At 39.2% G+C, this 26,009-nt stretch overlaps 1 protein-coding gene across 1 annotated transcript in view; it reads right to left on the bottom strand.

Moving 5' to 3' along the window:
- CTNND2 (catenin delta 2) overlaps positions 1-26,009 on the bottom strand; it is a 941,962-nt gene that overhangs the window by 577,519 nt on the left and 338,434 nt on the right. The window contains exon 3 of the mRNA XM_047878029.1: positions 8,883-8,995. Within this exon, the coding sequence (XP_047733985.1) occupies positions 8,883-8,995 (113 nt within the window). The remainder of the gene's footprint in view (positions 1-8,882; positions 8,996-26,009) is intronic.

The raw sequence follows: 26,009 nt of genomic DNA, 5'->3' as shown, positions 1-26,009 counted from the left end.
TACAACATGCATAATTTCCAACATAATTTAAGACACCATTTAAGACTGAATAACAGCATCATGGTAAGGCATATTAACATGTGTACTTGGGGAGAAAAGATACCTGGGCTTGACAATCAATGTCTGGTCCTAGCTGCTGGATGTCGGGAAAACAAATTTCCCTCTCTGAATCTGTGTTGTTATCTACAAAATGAAATCAGATTTAACTCATAGGGTTAACTCGAAGTGAACAGCATGATCTACGTAAACCATATCCATGCCTGGTCTATGAAAATTGCTCAACAAATATTATCATTAATATTTTTTAACTTTTTAATGTTTATTTATTTATTTTCAGAGACAGAGAGAGGGAGAGAGAGAGCAGGGGAGGGGCAGAGAGAGAGGAGAGAGAAAATTCGAAGCAGGCTCTGTGCTATAAGCACAGAACCAGATGGGGGGCTTGAACTCACAAACAGGGAGATTATGACCTGAGCTGAAACAGATGTTCAACCGCCTGAGCCACCCAGGTGCCCTGTCATTAATATTATTAAAGTCATCACCAGTATCATCATCTTCCTAAGGTCAGAGTGAAAGTATGAGACTAGGTCAACCATAACTCCATGCACAGAGTACCTCAAATCAACTGGCTCTGGAATCCAGTGTGCTATTTTAACGTGAAAAGTAACTAGAATGAGTACTGAAAAGTGATATTCCGGTCTGGTAAGTTCAGAATAATGTAAACCATTTGATATGTTATATATATTATACGTATATATATTCTGGAATACATAGAGACAGAAATCCTTATAAATTAGTACAACTAGTGATTTCTACCAGAACAAGAGTGACAAAAATAAGAACAGTCATAGAAATACTATATATCCATTCACTCATTGCTTCATTCAGCACTGACTGCACAGTTAGCACATGCTGGCCACGGCTTTGGCATACGCCCCTGGCCCCTGCCCTTCAGGAATTACTTAGAGGCCAACTGAGGACAGGCAGGAGGGACAGCCACTATTTTCAGTGTCTAAGAAGGCTCAGCAAAGTCTCCGTGCAGGTGAGGACGAGGTGGTGGCTTCAACCTGGGGTGTAAGCTTTCTTGCACGCCTAGGAATCCAAAGGACACTAGGGTACTATCTAGAGGTGGCTCAGCACAGGGACCTTGGACTCTAGGCAAGGTGGGAAGGGCTCAGGGGACTGAAGACTGAGAGAAAAGGGGTTGAGAGGAGTTAAGTATGTCCCCGTGAAACCAACAAAGACTATGAATGTTCTCGCTCTTTCTGGAGTGGAGACCTGAGCAGAAATGTGATGGTGCTTCTTGAGGGCCCAGAAAGTGGTCTAGAATATTCTTAATTTATGTCGGAAAAAGACAAGACTACACTAGGAAATCTTAAAGGAATAACGGTAGCATTAAAAGGCAAGCTATGAGAGGCTAGGTCACTGGAGAAAAGTAGATCAGGTGAAAGATGGCAGTAAAGGGCTTAAGATAAGAACAAGGCTTCACAGGGGCGCCTGGGTGGCGCAGTCAGTTAAGCGTCCGACTTCAGCTCAGGTCACGATCTCGCGGTCCGTGAGTTCGAGCCCCGCGTCGGGCTCTGCGCTGATGGCTCAGAGCCTGGAGCCTGTTTCCGATTCTGTGTCTCCCTCTCTCTCTGCCCCTCCCCCGTTCATGCTCTGTCTCTCTCTGTCCCAAAAATAAATAAACGTTGAAAAAAAAAAAAAAGAACAAGGCTTCACAAAGGGACTTAAGAAAATCAGGAGCATATTCTAGGTAGATTACTGCTCTGGAATTTAGTCTGGAAGGAAACAGGGAAGCAATTTTTTTTTTTTAATTGGCAATGAAAAAGGAAAACCTCTCAAATAGGTCTATAGTCTCTATATTTTTGTTTTTATTTCTGTTTTCATACAAAGAAGCCATTCTGAAAGACTTAGAAAATACCACTGCAATGTTAATTCTTATTACCAATTCAATCAATTAAATGTCCTGTTCAAATAAATCACTAGACTTTGTTGGAAGAGTAATACTTCAGCCACATGAGAGATACTGCCTAGTGTGGAAACTAACAGCTATTCTCTAATTTTCAAGTAAAAACTACTTTTTATAATATTATAGCAATATTATTATTGCTATTATTTTTTTCCCCTGCGAGCAAGCCTGTATTCACCACTGGTAAGAATCTAGAATCCTATGGCATTGAGTGATTTTTTCCTTTGGCTAAATGATGGCATTTGGGAACACGCAAATGTGTAGAAATATCTTCATAGTAAAAAAAAATTCATGTGAAAAAAAAAAAAGTAATTATTTAATTATCCAAGCTGTGTTCTTTTCAAAATGAAATATTTTGGCAAATTTACTCCTTCTTTATCTTAAAACAATAAATATAACTATCTACTTTTTTAAATATCAGATCCTACAGGACAATGAAAAAATGCACATGTTTTACTTACAATTATATTCATATATGTTTATTTCCTTAAAAAGTTCAGTGATCATGCTTTTAAATAAATACATTTCATTGTGACAAAAAGTATGTGTCTACTTGACTAATGTTTCTTCACCTCTAACAACTTTAACCAGAAGTCAGCATATTTCCTAAAATAAGCCTGACTTCTTTGTTAACTGTGGACAAGATTTTTAGACTCCATTAATAGAATTGTTGGCATTTCAGCTCACAGAAGTTAGCTAATAAAGAGAATGACCTTTGGTAACACGTATAACATTAATTCCTTTTGCATCCAGTCTCTAAGATATGGCAAACTTTTGTGGACACTTGTTTGCAAGAAATTCAATAGTTCATCTGCAGGGAAGAAAGAGCAGCTTCTTACATGGAGCAAGCAATTCATTTATATACATATATATATATATATATATATATGTGTGTGTGTGTGTGTGTGTGTGTGTGTGTGTGAATATATATATTACATTTTGTATTTAAAAAAATTTTTTAACATTTATTTTTGAAAAACAGAGAGACAGAGCACAAGAAGAGAAAGGGCAGAGAGAAGGGGAGACACAGAATCCAGAGCACTCCAGGCTCTGAGCTGTAAGCACAGAGCCCAAGGTGGGGCTCGAACCCATGAACCCTGAGGCCATAACCTGAACCGAAGTTGGATACCTAACTGACTGAGCCACCCAGGTGCCCCTAACATTTCGTCTTTTTAAACATATATAACTCCAATTAGAATCTTGGGTGTCTATATTATTAAAAAAAATGGTGAGCCTAAGTATGATTGCTTTATTTAATAGTCCTTATTCAGGGGCGCCTGGGTGGTGCAGTCAGTTAAGCGTCCGATTTCAGCCAGGTCACGATCTCGCGGTCCGGGAGTTCGAGCCCCGCGTCAGGCTCTGGGCTGATGGCTCAGAGCCTGGAGCCTGTTTCTGATTCTGTGTCTCCCTCTCTCTCTGCCCCTCCCCCGTTCATGCTCTGTCTCTCTCTGTCCCCAAAATAAATAAACGTTGAAAAAATAATTAAAAAAAAATAGTCCTTATTCCACAATAAATAATGCCGTTACTCCATATTCAAATACCTCCACTTCTTAGAATAAAAGCTACAGATTATTTTAATATGTGAATCCAAACACATATATACATGCATGAAAAATAAAATGGGCTATAGACATTCACCTTTGGAATGAAATATAGATGGTCACAGAAAAGATTTATTTTCTTGGAAAACTTTCAATAATTCAGCTTATTATAATCTCTAACGACCAACTGGAAAGCACTGTCGATATTTCCTATTACTGCGTAACAAGTTACCACTAACTGAGCAGCTTAAAACAATGTCCCATTTTTTACGCTAAGAGTTTCATAAGTTTTGTAAAATTCAGATGTGGCATGGTTGGTTTCTCTGTTCAAGGTCATTAAAGGTTAGCATCAGAGTTTCTGCTGGGCTAGATTCCTTTGTTGATGTTCTAGAAAATAATCTGTTTCAAGTTTATTCAGCATGTGAGCGGAATTCAATTCCTTTTGGTTTTAGTACTGAGACCCTCTTCTTGTTGCCGTCAGTCAAGGATCACTCTCAGCTTCTAGAAGCCATGTGCATTGCTAGTCACATAGCCTCTCCATCTTTAAAGCCAGCAATAGAGAATTTATGTGTCAAATCTCTGTAGCTTTGAATTTTTGACTTCCTTTGTCTCTGAGCTCTAGACCATTGTTATAAATCATCATCATCATCATCATCATCATCATCATCATCATCATCATTGTTTCCAAGAGTCAGGTGTCCTTTAAGAAGAGTCCATAAGATAGGTTCAACTCTGGTTTGCATTCAGTGTTTCTCCCATTGTGTTCTTGGGAATCAGGGATATGATTAGTCATCTATTTTGATGTCCTTAAATTTTCAGTAGCACTCGAGAAAATCCCCACACATCCTTTGAGTGAAGGTTAGACATTCTCTGGCAGGCAACCTCTCAAAGCGTCAATGTGTCTCATCTCTAATGCTTTAAGTTCTAATGACCCTCAAGGAAGGGACACCTGATCCAATTTGGACTGATCAAGGAAAGGTTCAGAAGGATATGAGCCCTCAGCTGGGTAACTGGATTCACCGGAGGGGGTGTCCTGGTGAAAGAAGGAAGACATTCTAGATAGAAGGGATCACATGGTCATAGGCACTGAAATGGGAAAGACAGGTGTGTTTATAGAAGTGGGAAAGAATGCTTCGCGAACACGGTTCTGATTTATGTATTATGTAGCTCAATCTCACCCTGTATGGGGGATAGATTTGGGCATACCGCAGGCAGAAGGATGAGCTAGAATGCTGTTATTAGAGTCTGTGGAGAGAATGACATGGGTACAGGTATAAGCAGGTCCTCAGACCAGGAGACTTAAAAGAGTAATGCATGGCCCCCAGCCTGAGAGGGAATGAATGGCTCACAGGGCTGTCAGACCATGATCACTGACAGGCCTTGGCCTGAGGGACGGGCATTAGCCAAGTAATCACAACTGGCCAGAGTGTGGGAGTGAGCCACGAGCAAGGGGGATTTGATCATGACCCTGAATAAAGGGCAACATCTGTGTAAGTAAAGTTCCTGACTCGGATCTGGATGGTTCTGAGCAATCAAGGAGAAGATGTGAAACCAAACGCTCTCATGGGAAGGGAGCAGAATCTAACAACTTGGAAAGGACTGGGCTGGAAAGAGTGAGCAAAGCCAAGTCAGGAAGGAGATAAGGTGCATGGTGGATGTGTAGTTGCAGTAAGAAGCACCAATAATTCCTGTGTAGAAGAATCCCAACACTTCACCACTAATGCATCTGAACTCGGGAAGCTTCAATACCAACACGGGTGTTTAGACAAGTCTGTGAAGCGGGGCGCCTGGGTGGCTCAGTCAGTTAAATGTCTGACTTCGGTTCAGGTCATGATGTCATGGTTAGGGGTTTGAGCCCCGTGTCAGGCTCTGTGCTGACAGCTCAGAGCCTGGAGGCTGCTTCGGATTCTGTGTCTCCCTGTCTCTCTCCACCCCTCCCGTGCTCACGCTCTGTCTCTCTCTCTCAAAAATAAATAAACATTTAAAAAAAAGTCTGTGAAGATGTTAGGAGATCACAACGTTCCTATTTGCAGCTACTGAAGGTCTGGCTGTTTGGACACAGTAGCTGACGTGCTTCACCAACAGGGAGCTCCAGCTTTTCCTTCTCCAAGTTCCCGGTGTTCACGCTCATGATCTGATGATTATAAAGTTGACTGTTATAAATGCATATCAACAAAAGTTTTCTTGAAAGTTTCAACTGTCAATGTGACTACCAGGGAAAGGGTCTTAGAAACCAAATGGAGAGTTTCCTATCACTGATAAAAGGCAGAGGAAAACCAAACTAGATTTATGAGTCATTTTTACCACTTCCACTAAAAGTCTAAAAAATATTTGGTTTGTTTCATTTCCTCTAAGAAACTCTCTTACCCCTCCTTCGCACCCCTAAGAAGTACGAAACAACATCTAAATTATCAAAGACTTCTTTACCTATTCTCCTTTTAAAAAATGTTTGTATTCTATTTTTAAATGTTTTTTGAATATTCCTTTTGATGTGCTAACTAGGTTAGTCTATCACACTTAATAAAGACCTGAATTTCCAAAGGTGATTTCTGAAGCTGAGCAAACAACTAGGTTATGACAAAAAAAGAACAGTGGAAGCTATGTATGAGACTTTCCCCCAATGAATTATCAGTAAATTGCTTGTATTATTCAAGTGCAGATTCATACACTGGAGATTTCCAATGTACAAAATAATTAAGCTTAATGAAAACTGACATTATATAGCTATCTGGCAAGGAGAAATAATTAGGTAGTGTCATCTGCACTTAACATTACCATTCAATATATATTTTACACAGAACTATTGATTGTGTATCATGGCTGAGAGCTAAGAATATAAGATTAAGAATCAAAAGTTGTCATGGGATAATTTTTCTGTCAACTTTGGTAGTTCACTGATGGGTTCTATTCCAGATACCTTGGACCCAAGGAAAAGAAATCAATTCAGTTAAATCAAATGAGGGAGGAAGGAAGTTTTTAAGAATTTAAAAATTCAGCTGGTCCTAATGATAAGCAAACTGGCCTGTTTTTGACTTTCAGGAACAATACAGTCTCTCTGTTGGACTACTTTTTGTCATTACAGATGCCTCCACTGGCACGAATCCACAGGGCCACCGTCCTCTACCGCTTACCATTAGATGTCACAGACTTTGGATCACTTACTTAAAAAAAATGTTTTTTAATATTTATTTATTTTTTGAGAGAGAGAGAGAGAGACAGAGCACAAGCAGGGAAGACACAGAGAGAGAGGGAGACACAAATCTGAAGCAGCCTCCAGGCTCCGAGCTGTCAGCACAGAGCCTGATGTGGGACTCAAACTGACAAACTGTGAGATCGTGACCTGAGCTGAAGTCAGACACTTAACTGACTGAGCTACCCAGGCACCTGTGGATCACTTATTTTGTGTTTTCAAGAGTAAGACCAATTTCTTACAGGTTGGTCACTGGATGAATCACCATTAGATCAGATATCTATCTCTAATCCAATCGGAGGTTGGGCATTCAGGCACAGGATACAACATGGTCCCCTAGACCTATTTCTACTAGGGGCTGGGGTGATTTTAATAAAATAAAAGATGTACAGTATGCAAACATAGCACACAGAAAGACTGGATATAGAAACTGACCAATAATGAAACAACGGGTTTCAAAGCGAAATAAACGTGAATTCAGTGGTGTGTATAGACCTAAAAACCTGACAGTCTTAGCTTCTCAGGAAGTAGGGGAAAAGAAAGAAAAACATCTTTAACAAAAAGCTCTTCAAATACGTATAACCGTAGGAACTGGTTCGAATACATATTTCCAAACATTTTTGTCCCGGACTTAGTCTCACCATCTTCAACCAGTCAACCTTCTGTAAACAATTTCAAGTAGGCACAATTCGCATTTTTTTCTTGTCCATTCTGCTTTGGTTAATCTGGGTGTTCAACAAGTCTGTGATGAGTTTAAGGGGTCCCCATGTGCCCATTCACAGCTACTGATAACCTAGGTACTTGGATGCAGAGGTGGGTACACTTTCACAGGCCCAAAATAAAGTTTTGGGATGGAAAATGATATTGCACCCAAGGAAGCTAGTCTAACAAGAGTGCAATGATTTCCTTGCAAAAATTCGTCATTATTAAACAAAAAAAAAAAAAGAATAATGTTAAAAGACCGATGGCAAATGACTCTGGTGGGAAACATTCTGACTACAATGATAAAATATTTTAGAGCAACGGAAACAAGGACCTTTTTAATTCTTTTGTCAGAGCAGGTGGCTAAGAGACCATCAAATTCATGCTCCTGAGCAGAGTGGCTGTAGACCCCAGGTCTAGGGATCCCCACCCTTCTTCCATCTACGAGAGGCCATGTGACTGGTTTTCACCAATGGTTTGTAGGTGCAGTGATGCAACTGGCAATGCAATTGACAATGAGGTACAGGGATGACAGAGCTCTCAAGAGAGAAGCTGGATCCTTCATCACTGTAGGACGGAAAGCGGAGGGGCAGCCCCTGGTTACCATCCACTACCTCCATCTGTTGCATAAATGAGAAGCAAACTGCTCTTGCATTAAGTCACTGCAATGTTGGAGTTGATTTGCCACAGCAACTATTGTTTCCTGAACTAAGACTCCTCCCTAAAAATGTACAAGGTCAAAAACACAATGTAGAACAGGACGATAGAAAAGTACGATGCATTACTGAGAAATAAAAGCTGTCTTATAGAGAGCTTCATGATTCTTTCACACATACTCACATTACACACACACACACACACACACACACACACACACACACACTTTTTAAATATGAAAACATGGTCCTAGGGTGGATCATTTATTTTGTGGACAAGTGACTAAGTCTTGTTTTGAGACATTCTGGAACCTCAAACCAGCCCCTACTGAATAACTCTTCTATCTATGAATTTGAAATTGTTCTACCCAGGAGAATTGCCTGTGTGGTTGATAACCGAGGTGCGATTTCACACTTTAGCATCATATATTAGCAAACAATACAGGTTACATCAAAATGTTCTCCCTTTCCCTTCAGGAACCTGCAACTCTGGATCATCTAGGAAAAGAGAACCAGACTGAGAGACTGCGCTGTGGAATCTGATTTCCAGCAAGCTGACTGCATGCAGAGCCTTCCTTTATGGACAATTATGCGCCATTTGCATCCGGGGCAGGTGTTAATTCTGTTACAGGAGTTTCAAGTGCAAATCAGGCCATTTCAGACACCTTTTGAACATCTTAAATCAGATCGGTTACAATTCCCTTCCCACATCCGACTGACTGTTCCGTTCCACTGCCAGGTTTGTGAGGAGAAGACAAACACCACAATTTACTTTCACTGGCAGCTCACAGCCCAGAACTGTAAGGAGGCAGCGTGCCCAGTACCTGATACTGCTCACGCTGCCCGTCTCTGATCCAAGCTTGCATCGCTCCAGTTGGCTGGCTACGATTTGGCGTTCTGCCTCCAGCTCTCGGGTCAGTCTCTCAAACTGTAATTCCTGAAATAAAACCACCAAAGAGATGAGTTCTATCACCTATTTGCAAAGGGGAATTCCTATCAAAGTGACATGATGGTCAAGGGGGAAAATGCAATTTATCAAGATGTCAAATAGGAGAAGCAGAGGACGCTGTTGTGAAACCCAAGAAGGGTTGGCAGTTCGGACAGAGCTGAGTTCAGATCTCAGTCCTGGCACCTGCTGGCTGTAGGGCCTTGAGGAAGTTATTTAATCTTTCTTATATCAATTTCATCACCTGTAAAATGGGCTTACAATACTTATTCCATAAAGTCGGGGTGAGGATTAAATGAGCCCGCCCATGAAAAATTATTCTTCGGCTGGTGGCCAGCACCCAATGGATATTAATACTTCCTCCATTAAAATTGTAACATTCCATAAAATGTTAAAAGAAACAGTTTTTCTATCATTTGGAGTACTGTGTTTATTCCCTATTGGGTTCTAGCTGCCTCTCTATTAACTTGATCGTAATATTACTTACATATATTGTAGACTGAAGAAAAATAATGCTTATACTTCTATAGGCTTTAAACTCCAGGAGAAAGGCAATGATACTGATCCTATACAACCTAATTACTAAATGAATATCTTTTGAGATATTTGCTGTATCACCTTAAAAAAAACCAATTAAACCAATGAAGAATGCTTTGAAGAATGCCTGAAATCCACTGTTAAAGGATCAACATTAACGAAAAATGATTCAATCAGTGCATCAAGGATCTTAGCTCTTCCAATTATAGGACTTTTGTACCACATTTTCACCTTTGCATTATATTTTCCCATACACTTAAGTTTTTTACTAAACATAGTTATAGCAAAGCATATATTTTCACTAAAAATTTCAGGAAAAGTTTTTACAATGTCACATTTAATTTCTGTAAAATATAAGTTATCTGCACAGTTATGTTTTGGGTAGGGGAAAACAAAAATGCTGGAGAATACTGAAAATACAGGTTAGTTTGGAAGAATTATAACTTGCCACATCGCAGAGATGTGTCTTCCCATAAAAGTTGCATTTATTTTATTTGCTACCCTGGGACATTCTTGGGGGATACCTGTAAAAAGCGGGATCTGGCGTGTCCTCCATACATATTAAAAATGCCCTTGGCCTTTTCCACAGGAGATTTCTTTTCTGTTAACAACATTATTTTGGGGAACCAAGAGACACTTTACAAATGAGAGCTCAACTTTTCCTTTAAGGTGCTAAAACTGAGGAAGCATGTTGTGGGAGCTCAAATCTTTCTTCTTACATGTTCTGAAGGATGGCAAAGATGATTCGTAAGGACGAAAAACCAAGACCTCTACCAAAATGCATTTTTGTATACCTAACCTCCACTGTTTCTTCCAGCAAGTTTTACTGCTTTTTTTTTTAATTTTAATTTTTTTTGGCAGTTCCTTTCCACAGAAATACACAGATTCCAGAAGATTTTCATTTCCAGGCTTTATATTTTATCCTGCATCTGTCTGTGTAACAGAAAACCAAGTTATACCTTTGGATTGATAACACGTGAAAAACAATATTTAAAGATCATGTCGCATTCTTCATAGGCGCATGGAGATTCAGTATTATTTTTTTTTAAGTTTATTTTGAGAGAGACAGACAGAGCGTGAGCAGGGGAGGGGCAGAGAGAGAAGGAAAGAGAGAGAATCCCAAGCAGGATCCATGCTGCCAAAGTACAGCCCGTGGTGGGGCTCAAACCCACAAAACCGTGAGATCATGATCTGAGCCGAAACTGAGAGTCAGATGCTTAACCCGACTGAGCCACCCTGGTGCCTCTACGTGGAAATTCGTTATGTCAGCTGCCTTGCAAACATAGAGTCACATATTTCTAGAGATTCTCATCTCTGTGTATAGATCTTTATTTCCATGTGGCTTTATTCTCCTTCTGTCTGAAAGACTTCCTTCAGTGTTTCTTGGAATGCAGTTCTTTCGGTGGATTCTCTCAGCTTTATGTGCCTAACAAGAGTTGTTATTTTGCCCTCGTTTTTTTGTAAGGCATTTGTCCTCTCCCATTGTTTCTGACAAGAAAAAACAACAACAACAAAAAAAAAACTACCTCTGTTACTTGCGTATTTGGTTCTTAGTGTATCCAGTGTCTTTCTTCTCTGCCTTTTATGATTTTCTCTTTATCACTGGTTCTGAACAACGTGATCATAATGCTCCTTGATGTAGTTTCCCTCATGTTTCTTACGCTTGGGATTCGCTGGGCTTCCTGGATAAATCTGTGGATTTATCATTTCCATCAAATCTGGGAAAATTTTAGTCATTAATTCCTCGATTTCTTTTCTGTTTTCCCCAGTAACACCCCTCCTTCAGTGACAATAACTAAGTATACATTAGCTCATGGATTCTTGTTTTATTTTTAAAATCCCTTTTTCCCCTCACTCTGTGTTTCATTTTGAACAGTGTCCTTTGGTTGTCAAGTTAATCAATCTTTCCCTCTGCAATGTCTAATCCACCATTAATCCTACAGAGTGTATTTTTATCTCCAACATTGATGAATCAAACATCCCTAGAAGTTTCCCTCGGGTCTCTTGTAGATTTTCCATGTTTCTTTAACTTAGAAATCTAGGGAATACGCATATAAAACCTGTTTTAATGTCTTGATTAGCTAATTCTAGCACCTGTGTCAATTCCAACTGCTTGACTTTTCTCCTGAGTGCAGGCCCTATTTCTGCTCCTTGTCAGGTATGGTGATCTTTTTTTGTTTGTTTTACATTTTTTATCTCAATTTTCACTTTTTTCTATCTTTAAAAATTCGTAAATACAATGTATTGTCAAGTTGGCTAACATACAGTATATACAGTGTAGTCTTGGTTTCGGGGGTAGATTCTGGTGATTCATCGCTGGGTGGGTGGTTGGGGAAAATGGGTGATGGGCATTGAGGGGGGCACTTCTTGGGATGAGCACTGGGTGATGTCTGTATGGTATGGTGATCTTTCATAAAACATAACACATTTTCAATTTGCCTCTTGTGTGCTGCATATCTTCATATTCCTTACAGGTATTTTAAGGCCTGTTTGGGGGCACAACTACTTGGAAGCAATTGGATACACTTGAGTCTTGCAGCTCAGCTTTGTTAGGGGAGACAGAGCAGCATTTGGTCTAGGGCTAAGTACTCCTTTACCTGGGCGGATCCTTCCAAGTACTCAACATCCAATGGATTGTGGGTTTCCCAGTTCGGCTGGTCAGTGTGGACACATATTCCTGGCCCCAGGTGAGCCCCCAGGTACTGTTTCTTCCCATCCTCTCAGATGGTTCCTTCCCTGCCCTCTGGTGGTTTCCTTTTACATATGCAGGCTCTCAGGTCTCAGCTGAATAGCACAAGTGGACCCTCTGCAGATCTCCAGGGTTCTTGTTCTGAGAGGTGATCACCCTCCTACTTTGCCCCACGAATTCTAGTTACCTTTACCTCCGTGGACTGTCCGCACTGTCTCCCCAGTGCAGGGAGTTCTCTGGGCTCTGCCTGGGTACCCCCCATCTTTTTTTTTCTTTTTTAAGAGAGAGAGAGAGAGAGAGAGAGAGAGAGCGAGCAATCAGGGGAGGGGCAGAGAGAGAGGGAGAGGGAATCCCAAGCAACCTGTGCAGTGTCAGCACAGAGACTGACATGGCACTCGAACTCATGAAATGTGGGATCACGACCTGAGCTGAAGTCAAGTCAGATGCTTACGCTAGTGAGCCCCCCGGGCACCCCATGGGTCCCCCTTTCTACACTGTCGTAGCTGGGGAAACTGTGAACCCAGTGTATTTGTTCTGTGTCTCTTACGAACCACCTTTCTTCACTGCCTAAAGTTCAGAGTCCTGAAAGCTGGTGTTTCATATTCTCTGTGATGTGTTGTTTCAGGTGGGAAGGTACTGCCGGGCCCTGTTAGTCTATCTCACCTGAAAGCCGCAAGATTTTTAAGAATTAACAAGTTTCCTCTATGCTTGATTTGTAAATGCATATTTTCTGCCGTATTTTAAAACTCCCAGTCAATGAGCTACTAACCAAGCAAATACTTATGCGTTTTGCACATTCTCTTCAATGTTGTTCACTATTATTAAAAATAGATGGCTACTTTGGGTTGTTTGTTTTATTTACCTGATGACTTTTTAACTGAACTGACATTTTCTTTATTAAGGCAACGGTATCAATATGTTGCCTTTTTAAAAGGTCCATTCAATAAATGTTTACTTTGTCATCATGTATATGAACCAAGGAAGTAATTAAGTGAATTTTCCCCTGTGCTTTGCTAAGGAGTACATAGTAAATGTTAAGGTCCTCAAGGAGCAAGGAAGTTTCTCTTCTTCATCTACAATCCTATGTTTTATTAACGTGACAGCACAAAACATAAGAATAAAATTGGAAACAATTTTTTATCAAGTGCTCACTATTGAGTACTTTATTTCTGGGACCATGTATAAACCAGAAATTTTTTTGTGCTGTGTTGCCAATGCATCTGGTGTCTAGAGCAGTCCTGGCACATAGAAGTTATTCAATAAACACCTGTTAGATATATGTATCTGCACTGAGCTAAATGCTTTACATGTATTACCTTGTGTAAACATCATCACAGCGCTATTTCCTAGATTCTGGGTTTTTTTTTTCCTCTCATTTTACAAAAATGTTCATTAAGGTGAAAGGCTTATTAGCCTTGGCCAGGAAAAAAAAAATGTCTTCTTTCAAAAGGAGCAAAGAGAATGAGCTAAAGAATGGTGTTTAGGAGATCTGGACATAGACAAGGGGTAATTAATTGAAGAAGCTACCTAATATTGGGTAGATGACATCTTCCTCTTATTGTCAATTCTTTTGTTTTAGAGGCCATAGCAGTCCATTAACATAGTGGGCATGTGATGCCAATATAAACTATGAATCTCACTCACATTCATATTAAGACTCGTCATTTAAATAGTTTTTATTTCTCTGAACTCTAGAGACCAGGTTCTGAAATGTCCTCCAGCCTAGCGCTCATAACACAGTCATTTCCTACTTTACCCCAAACCAAAGGGTCTCAAGCTCATGGGGAAGGGGGGCTGTTCTTCTCACAGCACATCACTGGGGTTGGGAGCTCTCAGGACCTACGCTGAGTTTAGTGTGGTTTTTATGCCTGGAATTGAAAACTGACTTTAGAATTGGGAAGTAGAAGAGCTGGACCTGTTCTCAAACTCAGAGACTCGTGTGGCCTTACAGCCTCCATGGTATCACCTAGGGCATTGTCACAAAAATGAGTGAGCTTCCACTCCACTGGGGATACTTGAACTGTAGTGTAGGTGCAAACATTACAGTCTCCAATTCTAACTAGATTTCATGCTTGGAGGGACAACAGGCCTCTTAGGAATGAATAACCCCCTGGGTTTCTTAAAGACTTTGAGATAGATAGAAGAGCATTCATGACAGGAATGTTGTTGACAAGGCCAGGTGGGTAGCCAAGAAATCAACTGGAAAAATAAAAGAATGTGGATATATTCAGTGAAATTTGTAATGCTGGCTGAAAGTGAATATGTGGGACTAAATTAGTTCAGTGAAGGGGAGACTGTAAGAACAGATAAGAAGAGCAAAGAAAGATCTTTGAAGGTTTGGGATTGGAGGGTAGAAGGAACAATAGAAGCCAGCAAAATAAATAGAGGAAGAATTACAGGACAAAGACCGCTAGCATGGCCTTCTTCTCGGCAGTTTCACTGCAGAAGTGATGATGTAAATCAGGCTTGAAAAAGTGATTGACACCAAAGGCAGAGGAAACAAAAGCAGAACTAGGCAAGCAGGACTACACCGAACTAAAATGCTTCCTTTCCTTTTAGCAGAGGAAATAGCCAACAGAGTGAGAAGGTAACCTATAGAATGGGAGAAAATATTTAAAGGAGTTAATTTCCAAAATACAGAAGGAGCTCAACCCAGTAGGGAAAAAAAATTGGACAAAGTACTTGAATAAACATTTCTCCAAATAAGATCTACAAATGGCCAACAAGTATATAAAAAGGTGCTCAACATGACTAACCAAGAAAATACAAATCAAAACTATAATGAGATACTACCTCGTACCTGTTAGAATGACTATTATCAAAGCAAACAAAACATAACAAGTTGGACAAGGATGTAGAGAAATCGGAATGCTTAGATGTTCTTGGTGGGGATGTAAATTGTTGCAGCCATGATTTAAAATAGTATGGAGGTTCCATAAAATATTAAAGATAGAACTATCATATGACCTAGCAATTGCACTCCTGGGTATATGGCCAAAGAACTACAGTCGAGACATCTCTGCACTCTCATGTTCATTGTGGCACTATTCACGAGAGCCAACGTGTGCAAACCACTTAAATGGACAACAGACAGCAGGATAAAGAAACTATGGTAGACACCTACAATGGAACATCATTCAGCCTTAGAAAAGAATGAATTAGCACCATCTGCAACAACATGGATGGACCTAGAAGACAGGATACTAAGTAAGTCAGTGACAGAGGACAAAAGGCACCTGACTCCACTTCTATGAGATGTGTGAAACAGTCAAACTTATAGGATCAGAAAATAGGATGATGGTTGCCAGAGGCTAGGGAGTGGGGGAAATAGGGAGTTGTTCAATAGGTACAAAGTTTCAGTTATACAAGATGAACAAGTTCTAGCCATGAGCTAGAACATAGTGCCTATAGTTAACAACACAATGTTGTGCACTTAAAAATTTGTTAAGATTGTATATCTCATATTAAGTGTTCTTATCACCAATAAATAAATACACAAATAATAAATAAATGGGGAAAAAACTTTTGGAGGTGATGGATATTTTTATTACCTTCATTGTGGTGCTGGGGTTGTGGGTGTAGGCATATGTCCAAACTCACCAAATTGTGTGTATTAAATATAGCCAGTTTTTAATATCAATAATGCTTACATAAAACTGTATTGTATTTCATGGGAATTAACATTGGGATGTGGATTAAAGAAGACATTCTTTGATAAAAGAAGTTTGAAGAAAAAGCTAAGTAGTGTTAGAAAACCTAAATCTCCCCACTCTGTGGAAATTATCTTATTTTAGAGATAAAATTTTATAAAAGTAGCAGATATATGATACCAGAGTTCATTAAAATTTACTAAGAGCCAGATCTAAATGATATTCACTCCTAGAATAGCACATCATTAGGTCACATAACACATTAGTATTATAGGAAAAATTGTCATATAGTTTATAACTTTTTCCTAAAGAGCCTAAATTAATAATTAATTAATAATTAATTCCACTTAATTAAATACAGTTTATTAAATGTTTCTAAGAGGATAAAAGCATATAAAGCCTCTTGAAGGGGCTTAGCTAACTCAACGTGAAAAATGAAATCAGAAAACACATACTTACAGTTTTATTAATTCCTTCAATAAATAATTTACTTAACAATGTACCATAGCATAAATTGGGACTATACTAACTAGATTTAAGGAAGTGGAAAACCTTAAGGGTGCCTGGGTGGCTCAGTTGGTTAAGCGTCGAACTTAGGCTCAGGCCATAATCTCACAGTTGTGGGTTTGAGCCCTGACTTGAGCTGACAGCTCAGAGCCTGGAGCCTGCTTCAGATTCTGTGTCTCTCTCTCTCTCTCTCTGCCCGTGCCCCACTTGTGTTTTCTCTCCCTCAAAAATAAATAAACTTTAAGGAAGTAGAAAACTTTAGACTGCATAGTGAATTCAGTAAATATAGATTTGCCATGATTTTTCTTAAAAAAAATTTTTTTTAATGATTATTTATTATTGAGAGACAGAGACACAGTGTGTGAGCAGGGGAGGGGCAGAGAGGGGGAGACACAGAATCTGAAATAGGCTCCAGGCACTGAGCTGTCAGCACAGACATGTGGGGCTCGAACTCACAAACTGTGAGATCATGACCTGAGCCGAAGTTGGTCACCCAACTAATTGAGCCACCCAGGTGCCCCTGCCATGATTTTTCTAATATGAGAAGATAGAAAAGAGATTAGACAGAAGTGGAGAATGGACAAGATGGATGAGCTTCTAGGCCGTGGAAGACATTTTCTAGAGAGTAGATCTGATTGCTAGAATCCAATGACTTAAGATTCAAACTGACCATGCCAACCACATGAAGTGGGAAGATGGACTCAGAACATATTCTGAGACTGTTTGTGTGGACTTCACATCCTAAGGCATCAAGACTTCTTCGTCAACCTCGTCTCCTGTAAGGGTAAGGTAGAATGAGGACCGGCACCTACCAAGACACAAAATGGCGGTCCTGCACAGTCTTATGTTGCAACAGAACAGTGGTAGGCATGAAGGTGACGAGCAGAAAGGGGATGGTATTTGATAGTTTTGACCATGGTAGTGAAGGCTCCCAGGGTCTCCTAAGTGAGGCCTGTTAGGTCAACGTAGATGGGAATGGAAAACCTATTAATGGGCAACAGGTCTACTTTCCTTTAATGGCCAGCTGTTCTAATCTCCACTTCTCAAGAGTCTGTAATGCTATAATTTGGGATCCAATGATAATCAGTTTATACTTTTGTTCTCATACTTTATGTACTTTATTATGATTATCTCTTCAATATTATGATTACTTCTTAAGGAAGGGACTAGGTCCTAAGTTATCATTTTATCTTGTGAGTAAAACTCTGGATATGTAACTGGAACTAGGTGCATGTGGGTGAACAAATGACACAAGATCCTGGTATCAAGTTCCCTGGAATGAAATTGCTAAATGGTTTGTTACAAAATATTTTTTTTCAAAGAAGGCATTTCCTGGTCACAAGTGAAGGTGAGAAAACTTCCATAGGACTTAAAAAATATCAGCAGTTCTATGAAATGATTTCATCATAGTGTTATTCTCAGAATTCAGTCAGCTCATCAATTGTAATAAACTTGTGCGATCCTTAAAAGAGCTGTTAAAGGTTTATCTAGGTGATGTTTCTTTTGTTTAAATTTTCTTTGTTTTGCTTTTTTCCTTCTAATCAGTGCCTCTTTGATTTTATACATATATAAAAATATACTTATTTACATATTACATAATTATACATGCCTTATATATAATAAATACATAATAACACACATAAAATATAAACATATAAAATTATATATAAGAAGATAATCTAATTGTCATCTATATTTCTAACTGTATAAGGGAAAATAATTGTCATTGTTAAATCCATCTAAATATGTACAAATTGAAGCGGGTAAAATATTTGATCAAGTTTGTTTGAAAACTAACAGCAATTCTACCTTCTCATTTTCTCTTCTTCAGAGTCAAGCACTTTTAACTCCTTTACTGATTTCTATATCCAAATCTCCATTAACTTTCAAATATTATTATTCCTGAAATTTTTGGTTATAGGCATCATCAATTGATTTCCCACAGAAGACAAGGATTTAGCTCCATTTCCCCATCTGCCATCATGCATTGACCCTTTGCCCATCTTCCCCCATGTTCTCTACATATTTTAAACTTTGATGTTCAGTAGAACAATATCAAAATGCACATGCTTCATACCATGGCTTTCTTAATACCAATATCAAACATTTTGCTTTCTCTAAATGAATGGCTTGTCTTTTTTGTTACTACTGTTCACTTGTTCAGCTGTCTATGTACTTACCGTGAATCCAACCAAAAACTTCCCTTGCTTGATAGCAACTTCTCTCCATAAATCCAACACAGGAAAGAACATATCAGTTCTATCCATTGAAAAAAACTCTCTTCTGGTGTCTTCCAACCTGTTCTAATCTGGCCTCTTTACACAGTGGTCATCCTGGACCCTCCCTTCACCTTTAAGCTGGGGATCTCCTCTGGCCTTCTCTTATGTGGGTTCCCTCTTTCTAGACCTGCTATTTCGTTTTCCTACTTTGTTTCCTTTTCTGGTAGAAAATGTCTCTCCAGAGAGAAAGAGAGAGTGGGAGGTAGTTTTTTGAGATCTTGCATATCTGATATGTTTTGATTCTACTCTCAAACTTAGTTCTAAAACTAGTTACAGAAGTAGAGAATTCTAGGTCGGAAATAATTTTCCCTTAGAATTTTCAGCTAGCACTTCATTATCTCCTGCCTTCTAGTGTGGCTGTTGAAAAGTGTGAAACATTATAAATTTTTATTATTTTTTGCGTGAAATCTGCTTTTACTTCTTCCCAGAAAACTTGTATCTTTTCTTGGTCCCTAGTGTTCTAAAATTCTGTTGTGATATGTCTATTTTCAGGACCTTTAGTCCTGAAATGTGAGACATTTTCAGGACCTTTAGTGGGACCTTTCAATCCAGAAACTTACATTGTTCAGTTCTAGGCAATTGTATAACTCTATTAAAAATTTCTTCATGCTTTTCTCCCTTGAAAAAAAATTTTCTTGGGGTGCCTGGGTGGCTCAGTCAGGTAAACATCCGACTTCAGCTCAGGTCATGAGCTCATGTCTCGTGAGTTCAAGCCCCGTGTCAGGCTCTGTGCTGACAGTTTGGAGCCTAGAGCCTGTTTTGGTTTGTGTCTCCCTTTCTCTACCCCTCCCCCGTTTGCACTCTGACTCTGTCAAAAATTAAAAAACATTAAAAAAAATAGAAAAAAATTTCTTGTTGCTGTTTTTGTGTTTTTAACTCTTCAGATGTTATATACATCAGTTGACTAAGTTTCTTATTTAAATCTATTTCTTTTCTAGTTTCCCATCTCTTTTATGTTTTGCTTTTACTTTCTGGGAAGTTTCCTCAATTTAATCATCATCAGTGTCAATATATTATTATACTTTAAATTTCTAAGACCTCATTTTTGTTCTCTGAATCTTTCTTTTAATTATCATCCAATGTTTTATTTTATGTGAAATCTTTTTTTCCTCTCTCCATGATGTTAATATTATGTTTTATTCTCTTTGCATACTTCCTATTTTATAATGATTTTCCATTTGTTTTAGAGTCTTTCTTTCATGTTCTAGGCTTTTGAACATATCAAATTCCCTGGCAGGCTTCTTCTATTTGAGAGGGCGTTCAGAGAGCTGATCAGACCCTTGGTGAAACGAGCTGGTTATCTGTGCTCTTCCAGGAGAATCAGTGGGTGTGTCCATGCAGAACTCCCAAAGATGGCTCTCTCAAGCTCCATCTTTGAGTATACACATGTGGCTGCCCTGTTCTGAAAACTGTCTAGGGGTAGAGGCTGGACGGCAGGGTGAGGGGGGGTTGCTCAAAATTTAGTAAGTAAAATTTCACTTACTCCCACTGTCAACTTTCAATACCGACTTTATCACTCACTCTTCCTCATGCCCCTGAGTTAAGAGACTCTAATTTCATCCCCTCCAGATATTACACCTCTAGTGTTTGCCAATGTGGGAGAGGAACAGTCATCTGGTGTATGGTAGGGTCAGGGACTTGGGGGTCAATTGATATTTAAACAGATTTGCAAACAATCTCCTGTTTGTAGAACTATACTTCATACCCCATGTCCCCACTCTTACAAACCTTTCCAAGACTTTCCTTATAAATTAGCCTATGTTTTTACTTCTTCTGTTTAGAACTCATTTTCTTAGATATGATAAGTTATTTACCACTTTGTCTATGAACCATGTTTAATCAGTTCTAAGACTTCACTTTTAATGCTTCTGGGTTTATTTGCTCTTGAATTGGGATGACTTATATTTGAAAGTGTATTCTAGGGGCGCCTGGGTGGCGCAGTCAGTTAAGCGTCCGACCTCAGCCAGGTCACGATCTCGCGGTCCGTGAGTTCGAGCCCCGCGTCGGGCTCTGGGCTGATGGCTCAGAGCCTGGAACCTGTTTCCGATTCTGTGTCTCCCTCTCTCTCTGCCCCTCCCCCGTTCATGCTCTGTCTCTCTCTGTCCCAAAAATAAATAAACGTTGAAAAAAAAATTAAAAAAAAAAAAGAAAGTGTATTCTAGTTTGATCAGAAGCACTGTGGCCTTCTTCATGGCATGTGAAATAATTTTGAGTTGATGGCCACTCAAACTCGGTGAGATGTTTATGGGGTTATCCCTTTTAAAAAGTCCACTTTGTCAAGGGAGCAGATATTAACGCAAGAGTTCCATTTACCTTCTTTACTTGGAGGTCAGTTCCTTTTCTAAAAGAAATCAGAAACTTCAGAGCCAAGGAGTACAAACCACAGTATGAGTGAACCTCAAATGTCCTTGGCCTTTGTACCTACCATCTGAGGGGCGCTCTCAGCAAGATTATTGTAAGTTACACTGGTCGGTCCTCCTACTCCTTACCCAAGCCTAACCATATCCCACACCAGGTTCTAAGGCCTCATTCTCAGAAGCATCAATGCTAATGCAACCTTGCTAGTTCTATATAAAATGACAGAATGGAAGATCACTGCATCTCTCTTCAGGCCCTAGGATGCAGTGATTTCCAGGACCGCATTCTAGCTCGTGTCCTTTTTCCACTGTGTAGATGAGGTTTTGCTTCCCAGTGCCCCCCATCCCTGTGTCCATCAAGGATTTATACCATCAGATAATCTTAGGCGACCTTTTCCCCCCACATCACTTTTAATTCCTGTTTCACATGAATGAGTTGATTTCATAGCCACAAACTCCTGGCAATGTCAATTTCATCCCACTGAGACATGTTCTGAAGCCAAATCAAAGGGATGGTGGCACACATGACAGGGTAATGATAGGAAGCCTACAGCAAAGTGTCCAACAAATCTGGAAAGAACAAAGCCATGATGTCAGGATGGAATGGAACAAATCAATGTCAACTGTAACGCTGTGTAGACCTCACTGATGAGTCAAAAACTATGGCAAAGAGCTGTCCATGGAAGTTTACAAAACTGACAGATTAATGTTTTAAACAACCACAGTGTCATTCTGGGTCACCTAGCAAGACAGCAGATGACAGGAATCAGCACCCTGAAGCAAAATCATAGGCATCTTTCCAGAACGGCTTCAATAAAATAAAAACATGAAGAAATGCCTCTTTCTGACCAACTCCTTCAAGCTGTAGAATTCTATCTGCTTTGTTCTGACATTTTACCAAATGCTTTGTTATCCGAATAAAGCATGTTTACCACAGTTTACTTAAGTCACCTAAATGACAAGACTCCATGAAATAAAGAAGGCCATAGTTCTTGGTAGTTTAAAATGATGTAAAAATCCACTAAGTTTCATTCAAAAAATTAGTGATGGTATTATATTGGTGACTCTTAACTATATCATGATAATTTCTAGAACTTTTTTCCATATTATTTATCTAAGAGAGAGCACGTGAGCAGGCAAGACAGAGAGAGAATCTCAAGCAGCCTCCATGCTCAGCATAAAGCCTGATGCAGGGCTTGAACCCATGACCCTGGGATCATGACCTGAGCTAAAATCAAGAGCTGGACGCTCAATCAACTGAGCCACCCTGGTGCCCCTCTTTTTTTTTTTTCATTTTTATTTATAGAACTTTGAAAATACCTAATACATAACTCATAACTACAGAATAAAAATTTAAAGGTAATGGGGCCCTACCATGTACCTTTTGAAAAGCTTCTACTAGTGATTTTTATGCCCATATCTGTTTAGGAATGACTACTCTATTTATTATAGTAGCACGTAATAATGGCAATCAAGATTGCAAGTATTTGCTTACCATGTATCATACTCTGTTAAGTGCTTACATGCATTAATTATTCATTCCTCACACTGATCCAATAAGGCATTTTATTGTCTGAGACATTTCAAACTTAAAAATGTCAGGAGCTTCCCCAAAGATCAGGCAGGAGTAGAACTCAAAGGCCAGCTCTAACTGTTCAGAACTCCACTGCCTCAAAAATCTAGGATTATTTGTTCCCACCATTTTAATGGAGGCTATAGAATCGGGAACAATCCAGCCAAAATAACAATACAAACTTCCTTATTGAAGTTTGTACCATTTCATACTCTCTTCTTAGTTTCCCTTGCCTTTCTAGAAATAAAATACTGGGATGAGTATGTCCAACCACTGGAAGAATTATACTTATTGTTGTGTTCAAGTTCACAGTACAATTGAAATATTTCCTTCTAATAATGATCCTTAACTTGTAAGAGTGCCACTTTGAAACTCATATACACCCTGTGAGGGCAAGGACGACGATAAGAAGTTATGCTCCAACAGCTTTGTCTATGTTTACACCACAGTGGAGAGAGCAGCCTTCCAATATTTAAAGAATAAAAGAGGAAGTACCAAAACACTAGGCTCTGACAAGATCAATGACTTGCATCTCCTCCAACGGATTTTGCATGTGCTGACTCTACGACCATTGCTCCAAATATCCAGTTCCTCTTCCCCACCGTTCCTCTGTTCCTTATGTTTAGGAAATACGCTTTTGCCTTTCAGTTTTATGGTGTTGAATCCCAACATTGATTCATTTAATTATCATCTGTTCTGTATGAGTACATTCCTGGCCTCACCCTCACCCCCTACACATGACAAGAAATGACCACCACTCTCATAGTACAACAATGTTTTCTTGAATTAACTTAATTACATACTTGTCTTCTGTCTTAGCACATACATGTCTTGGTGGCAGGGGTCATGCCTTTACATTATCATCTTCTTCTCACCTAATATATAGCACTCTCAATAAATGATGAATGGATGGATGGATGGATGGATGGATGGATGGATGGATGGGTGGATGGGTGGATGGATGGATGACTTAATGTCTGACCTCAAAAAATAATGTTTGGGTCAATATGAGAAAGTGTGCCACAGTGTACATGCCTAAAGCAAACTGATTAAGGGATCTGAAGGAATATAAGAGATGGAATATAAAATATAAAATATAAAAGATACTTTTGTGGCATTTCCAATGCAAAATTTCTATGATATTTTTCCATGAATTGTGCTTGCTCTTCCCCCCATACTGTATGTCTTTTGTATAACTAACTTGAATTACAGAATAAGAATTATAGTAATAATTCTATTTAGAATAGAAATGTTTGAGTGACAAAGGCCAATATTTATCCTTTCTCACTCAATGCTTTGTTGAAATTTGAATAGCTAAATATTCGTACCAATGGAATAATTATATATGCTCTCATTACCATATGCCACCAGTATTGTAACCTATTGTTAGCATTTTACTTTGTTGGCTTCTCCTTTCTTCCTGAAACAAATTCTTCTTATGGTTTTCAATACACCCCTCCCTGCCTTCCTTCCCACCTCTCTGGCTGCTCTTCTTCTCTGTGGATGTCTCCTACTCTCTCAAGCTACTCTTCTCATTGGGATTCTTTTAAATTTCTATTTTCTTAGATTTTTGTCCAAATAATTTCACCAATCCTCACAGCTTCAATAACCAATAATGGTGGGTACACAACTGTCCACGGCACCCACTCTAGAAAATCCAAAGGTTCATGTCCAAAACTGACATCACAGACAACCTACAAACCTGTTCTCATTCTGTTGTTTTCCTATCTTAGTCCATGGTACCATCATTTACCCAAGTTACCTAGCCCCCAAATTTGTTTATGATTCTGGACTTTATTCTCCCCAGATATGCACAATAGATCATTAAATACCACTGTGATACTGTGATTTATAATAAGAACTATGTTTGTTCTTCAGTCCCATTTCTGTCACATAGCTCCTAAAACCCTTGAAATTACCTAGGTGCCAAGAATGACAAAGGTGTCTTTTGTTACGTTAATGAAATTCTGGACCACACCAAAAGATGGGGAGTTGGTGGCCAGGAGAACCAACAATGTAATTTGAGTGTTGGGCTTTCAGTCCCATACCCCAGGGTGTCCAGAAAGGGGAGAGGGACTAAAGATTGAGTTTAGTCATCAATGGTTGATGATTTAATCATTTGTGCCTACATATTGGAGCCTCCATAAAAAACCCGAAATCATGAGGTTCAAAGAGCTTCCAGGTTGGTGAACACATGAAGATCTGGGGAGAGGGGTGCACTCAGAGAGAACATGGAAACGCTGAGCTCCTTCCCCATACCATGCCCTATGCATCGCTTCCAGCTGGCTGCTCATGAGGTATATCCTTTTACAATAAACCAATAATCTAGTAAGTAAAATGCTTCTCTGGGTTCTAAGAGCAGCTCTAGTAAATTAATGGAACCCAATCTACAGCTGATTGGTTGGCTGGAAGGACACGTGACAACCTGGATTTGCCACTGGCATGTGAAGTGTATGTGTGGCCGGGGGAGGGGCTGTAGGACTGAATCTTAACTTGTGGGATCTGATGCTATCTCCAGGTAGAGAGTGTCAGAATTGTAGGACACCCGGGTGGTATTAGGTAATTGCTTGGTGTGGGGGGAAAACCCACATTGGATATGAGAACAGACTTGTAGCTCCCAATTCTACCTCTCCAATCTGTCCACTATCTCCACTGCCACCACTCCAATTCTACCCCACACTGGGTGTCAGCGGACAGTCGTGTACACACGCCTGCAAAACTAAACTCATCTTTGGAGTGTCTGCCCCTGTTCATACCTGCCTTCAGTCTGCTCTCCACAAGATAGTAAAAAATTATCCTTAAAATATTAATGAATGTGATTCTGTTATTCATCTACTTAGAACCTTTCAGTGACTCCTTACTTACTAAAAATGAAAATTAATAATTCTTAACATTTAACCCTTCAATAGCTCAATACTCTGTAACATTAAGAGAAATATTTATTATCACACGCATCACGATATCTCTACTAAGTCTTGATATCAAATTGAGGAACTGAATATGTTGAGAATCTGACTGGCAGTCTCTATTCATACTTTTTTTGTTTACACAGAACATAGGCTTTTGCAAGTTAGTATAGTATTATTAATTTGAAATTACAGACATAACTTAAAATAGTTAAAACTTAATCCTCTCACATTTTCTTCCACACTTTACTATAGTTTAATTATAATTAAATACTCTGTATACTAATTACATACAAATTAGCACACTAGTTACTAGTCACTAGTAAACTAGTTACTCCCAAGTTCAAAAGATATTATCCCTTTGCTGGGCCACCAAGAAAAGAAAGAATATAATACTTTACAGAGTAAGAAAGAACACTTTTCTGATTCTGAGAAAAGCTTCAGGAGATACTTGCTTTATAAATGTTTTCATTTATTTTGGAGGGAGAGAGCACGCAAGCAGGGGTG

The sequence above is a fragment of the Prionailurus viverrinus genome, chromosome A1 (genome assembly GCF_022837055.1).
Source record: "Prionailurus viverrinus isolate Anna chromosome A1, UM_Priviv_1.0, whole genome shotgun sequence".
Taxonomy (NCBI): Eukaryota; Metazoa; Chordata; class Mammalia; order Carnivora; family Felidae; genus Prionailurus; species Prionailurus viverrinus.
The sequence above is the reverse complement of the archived record's forward strand: the minus strand, read 5'-3'. Positions and strand labels throughout refer to the sequence as shown.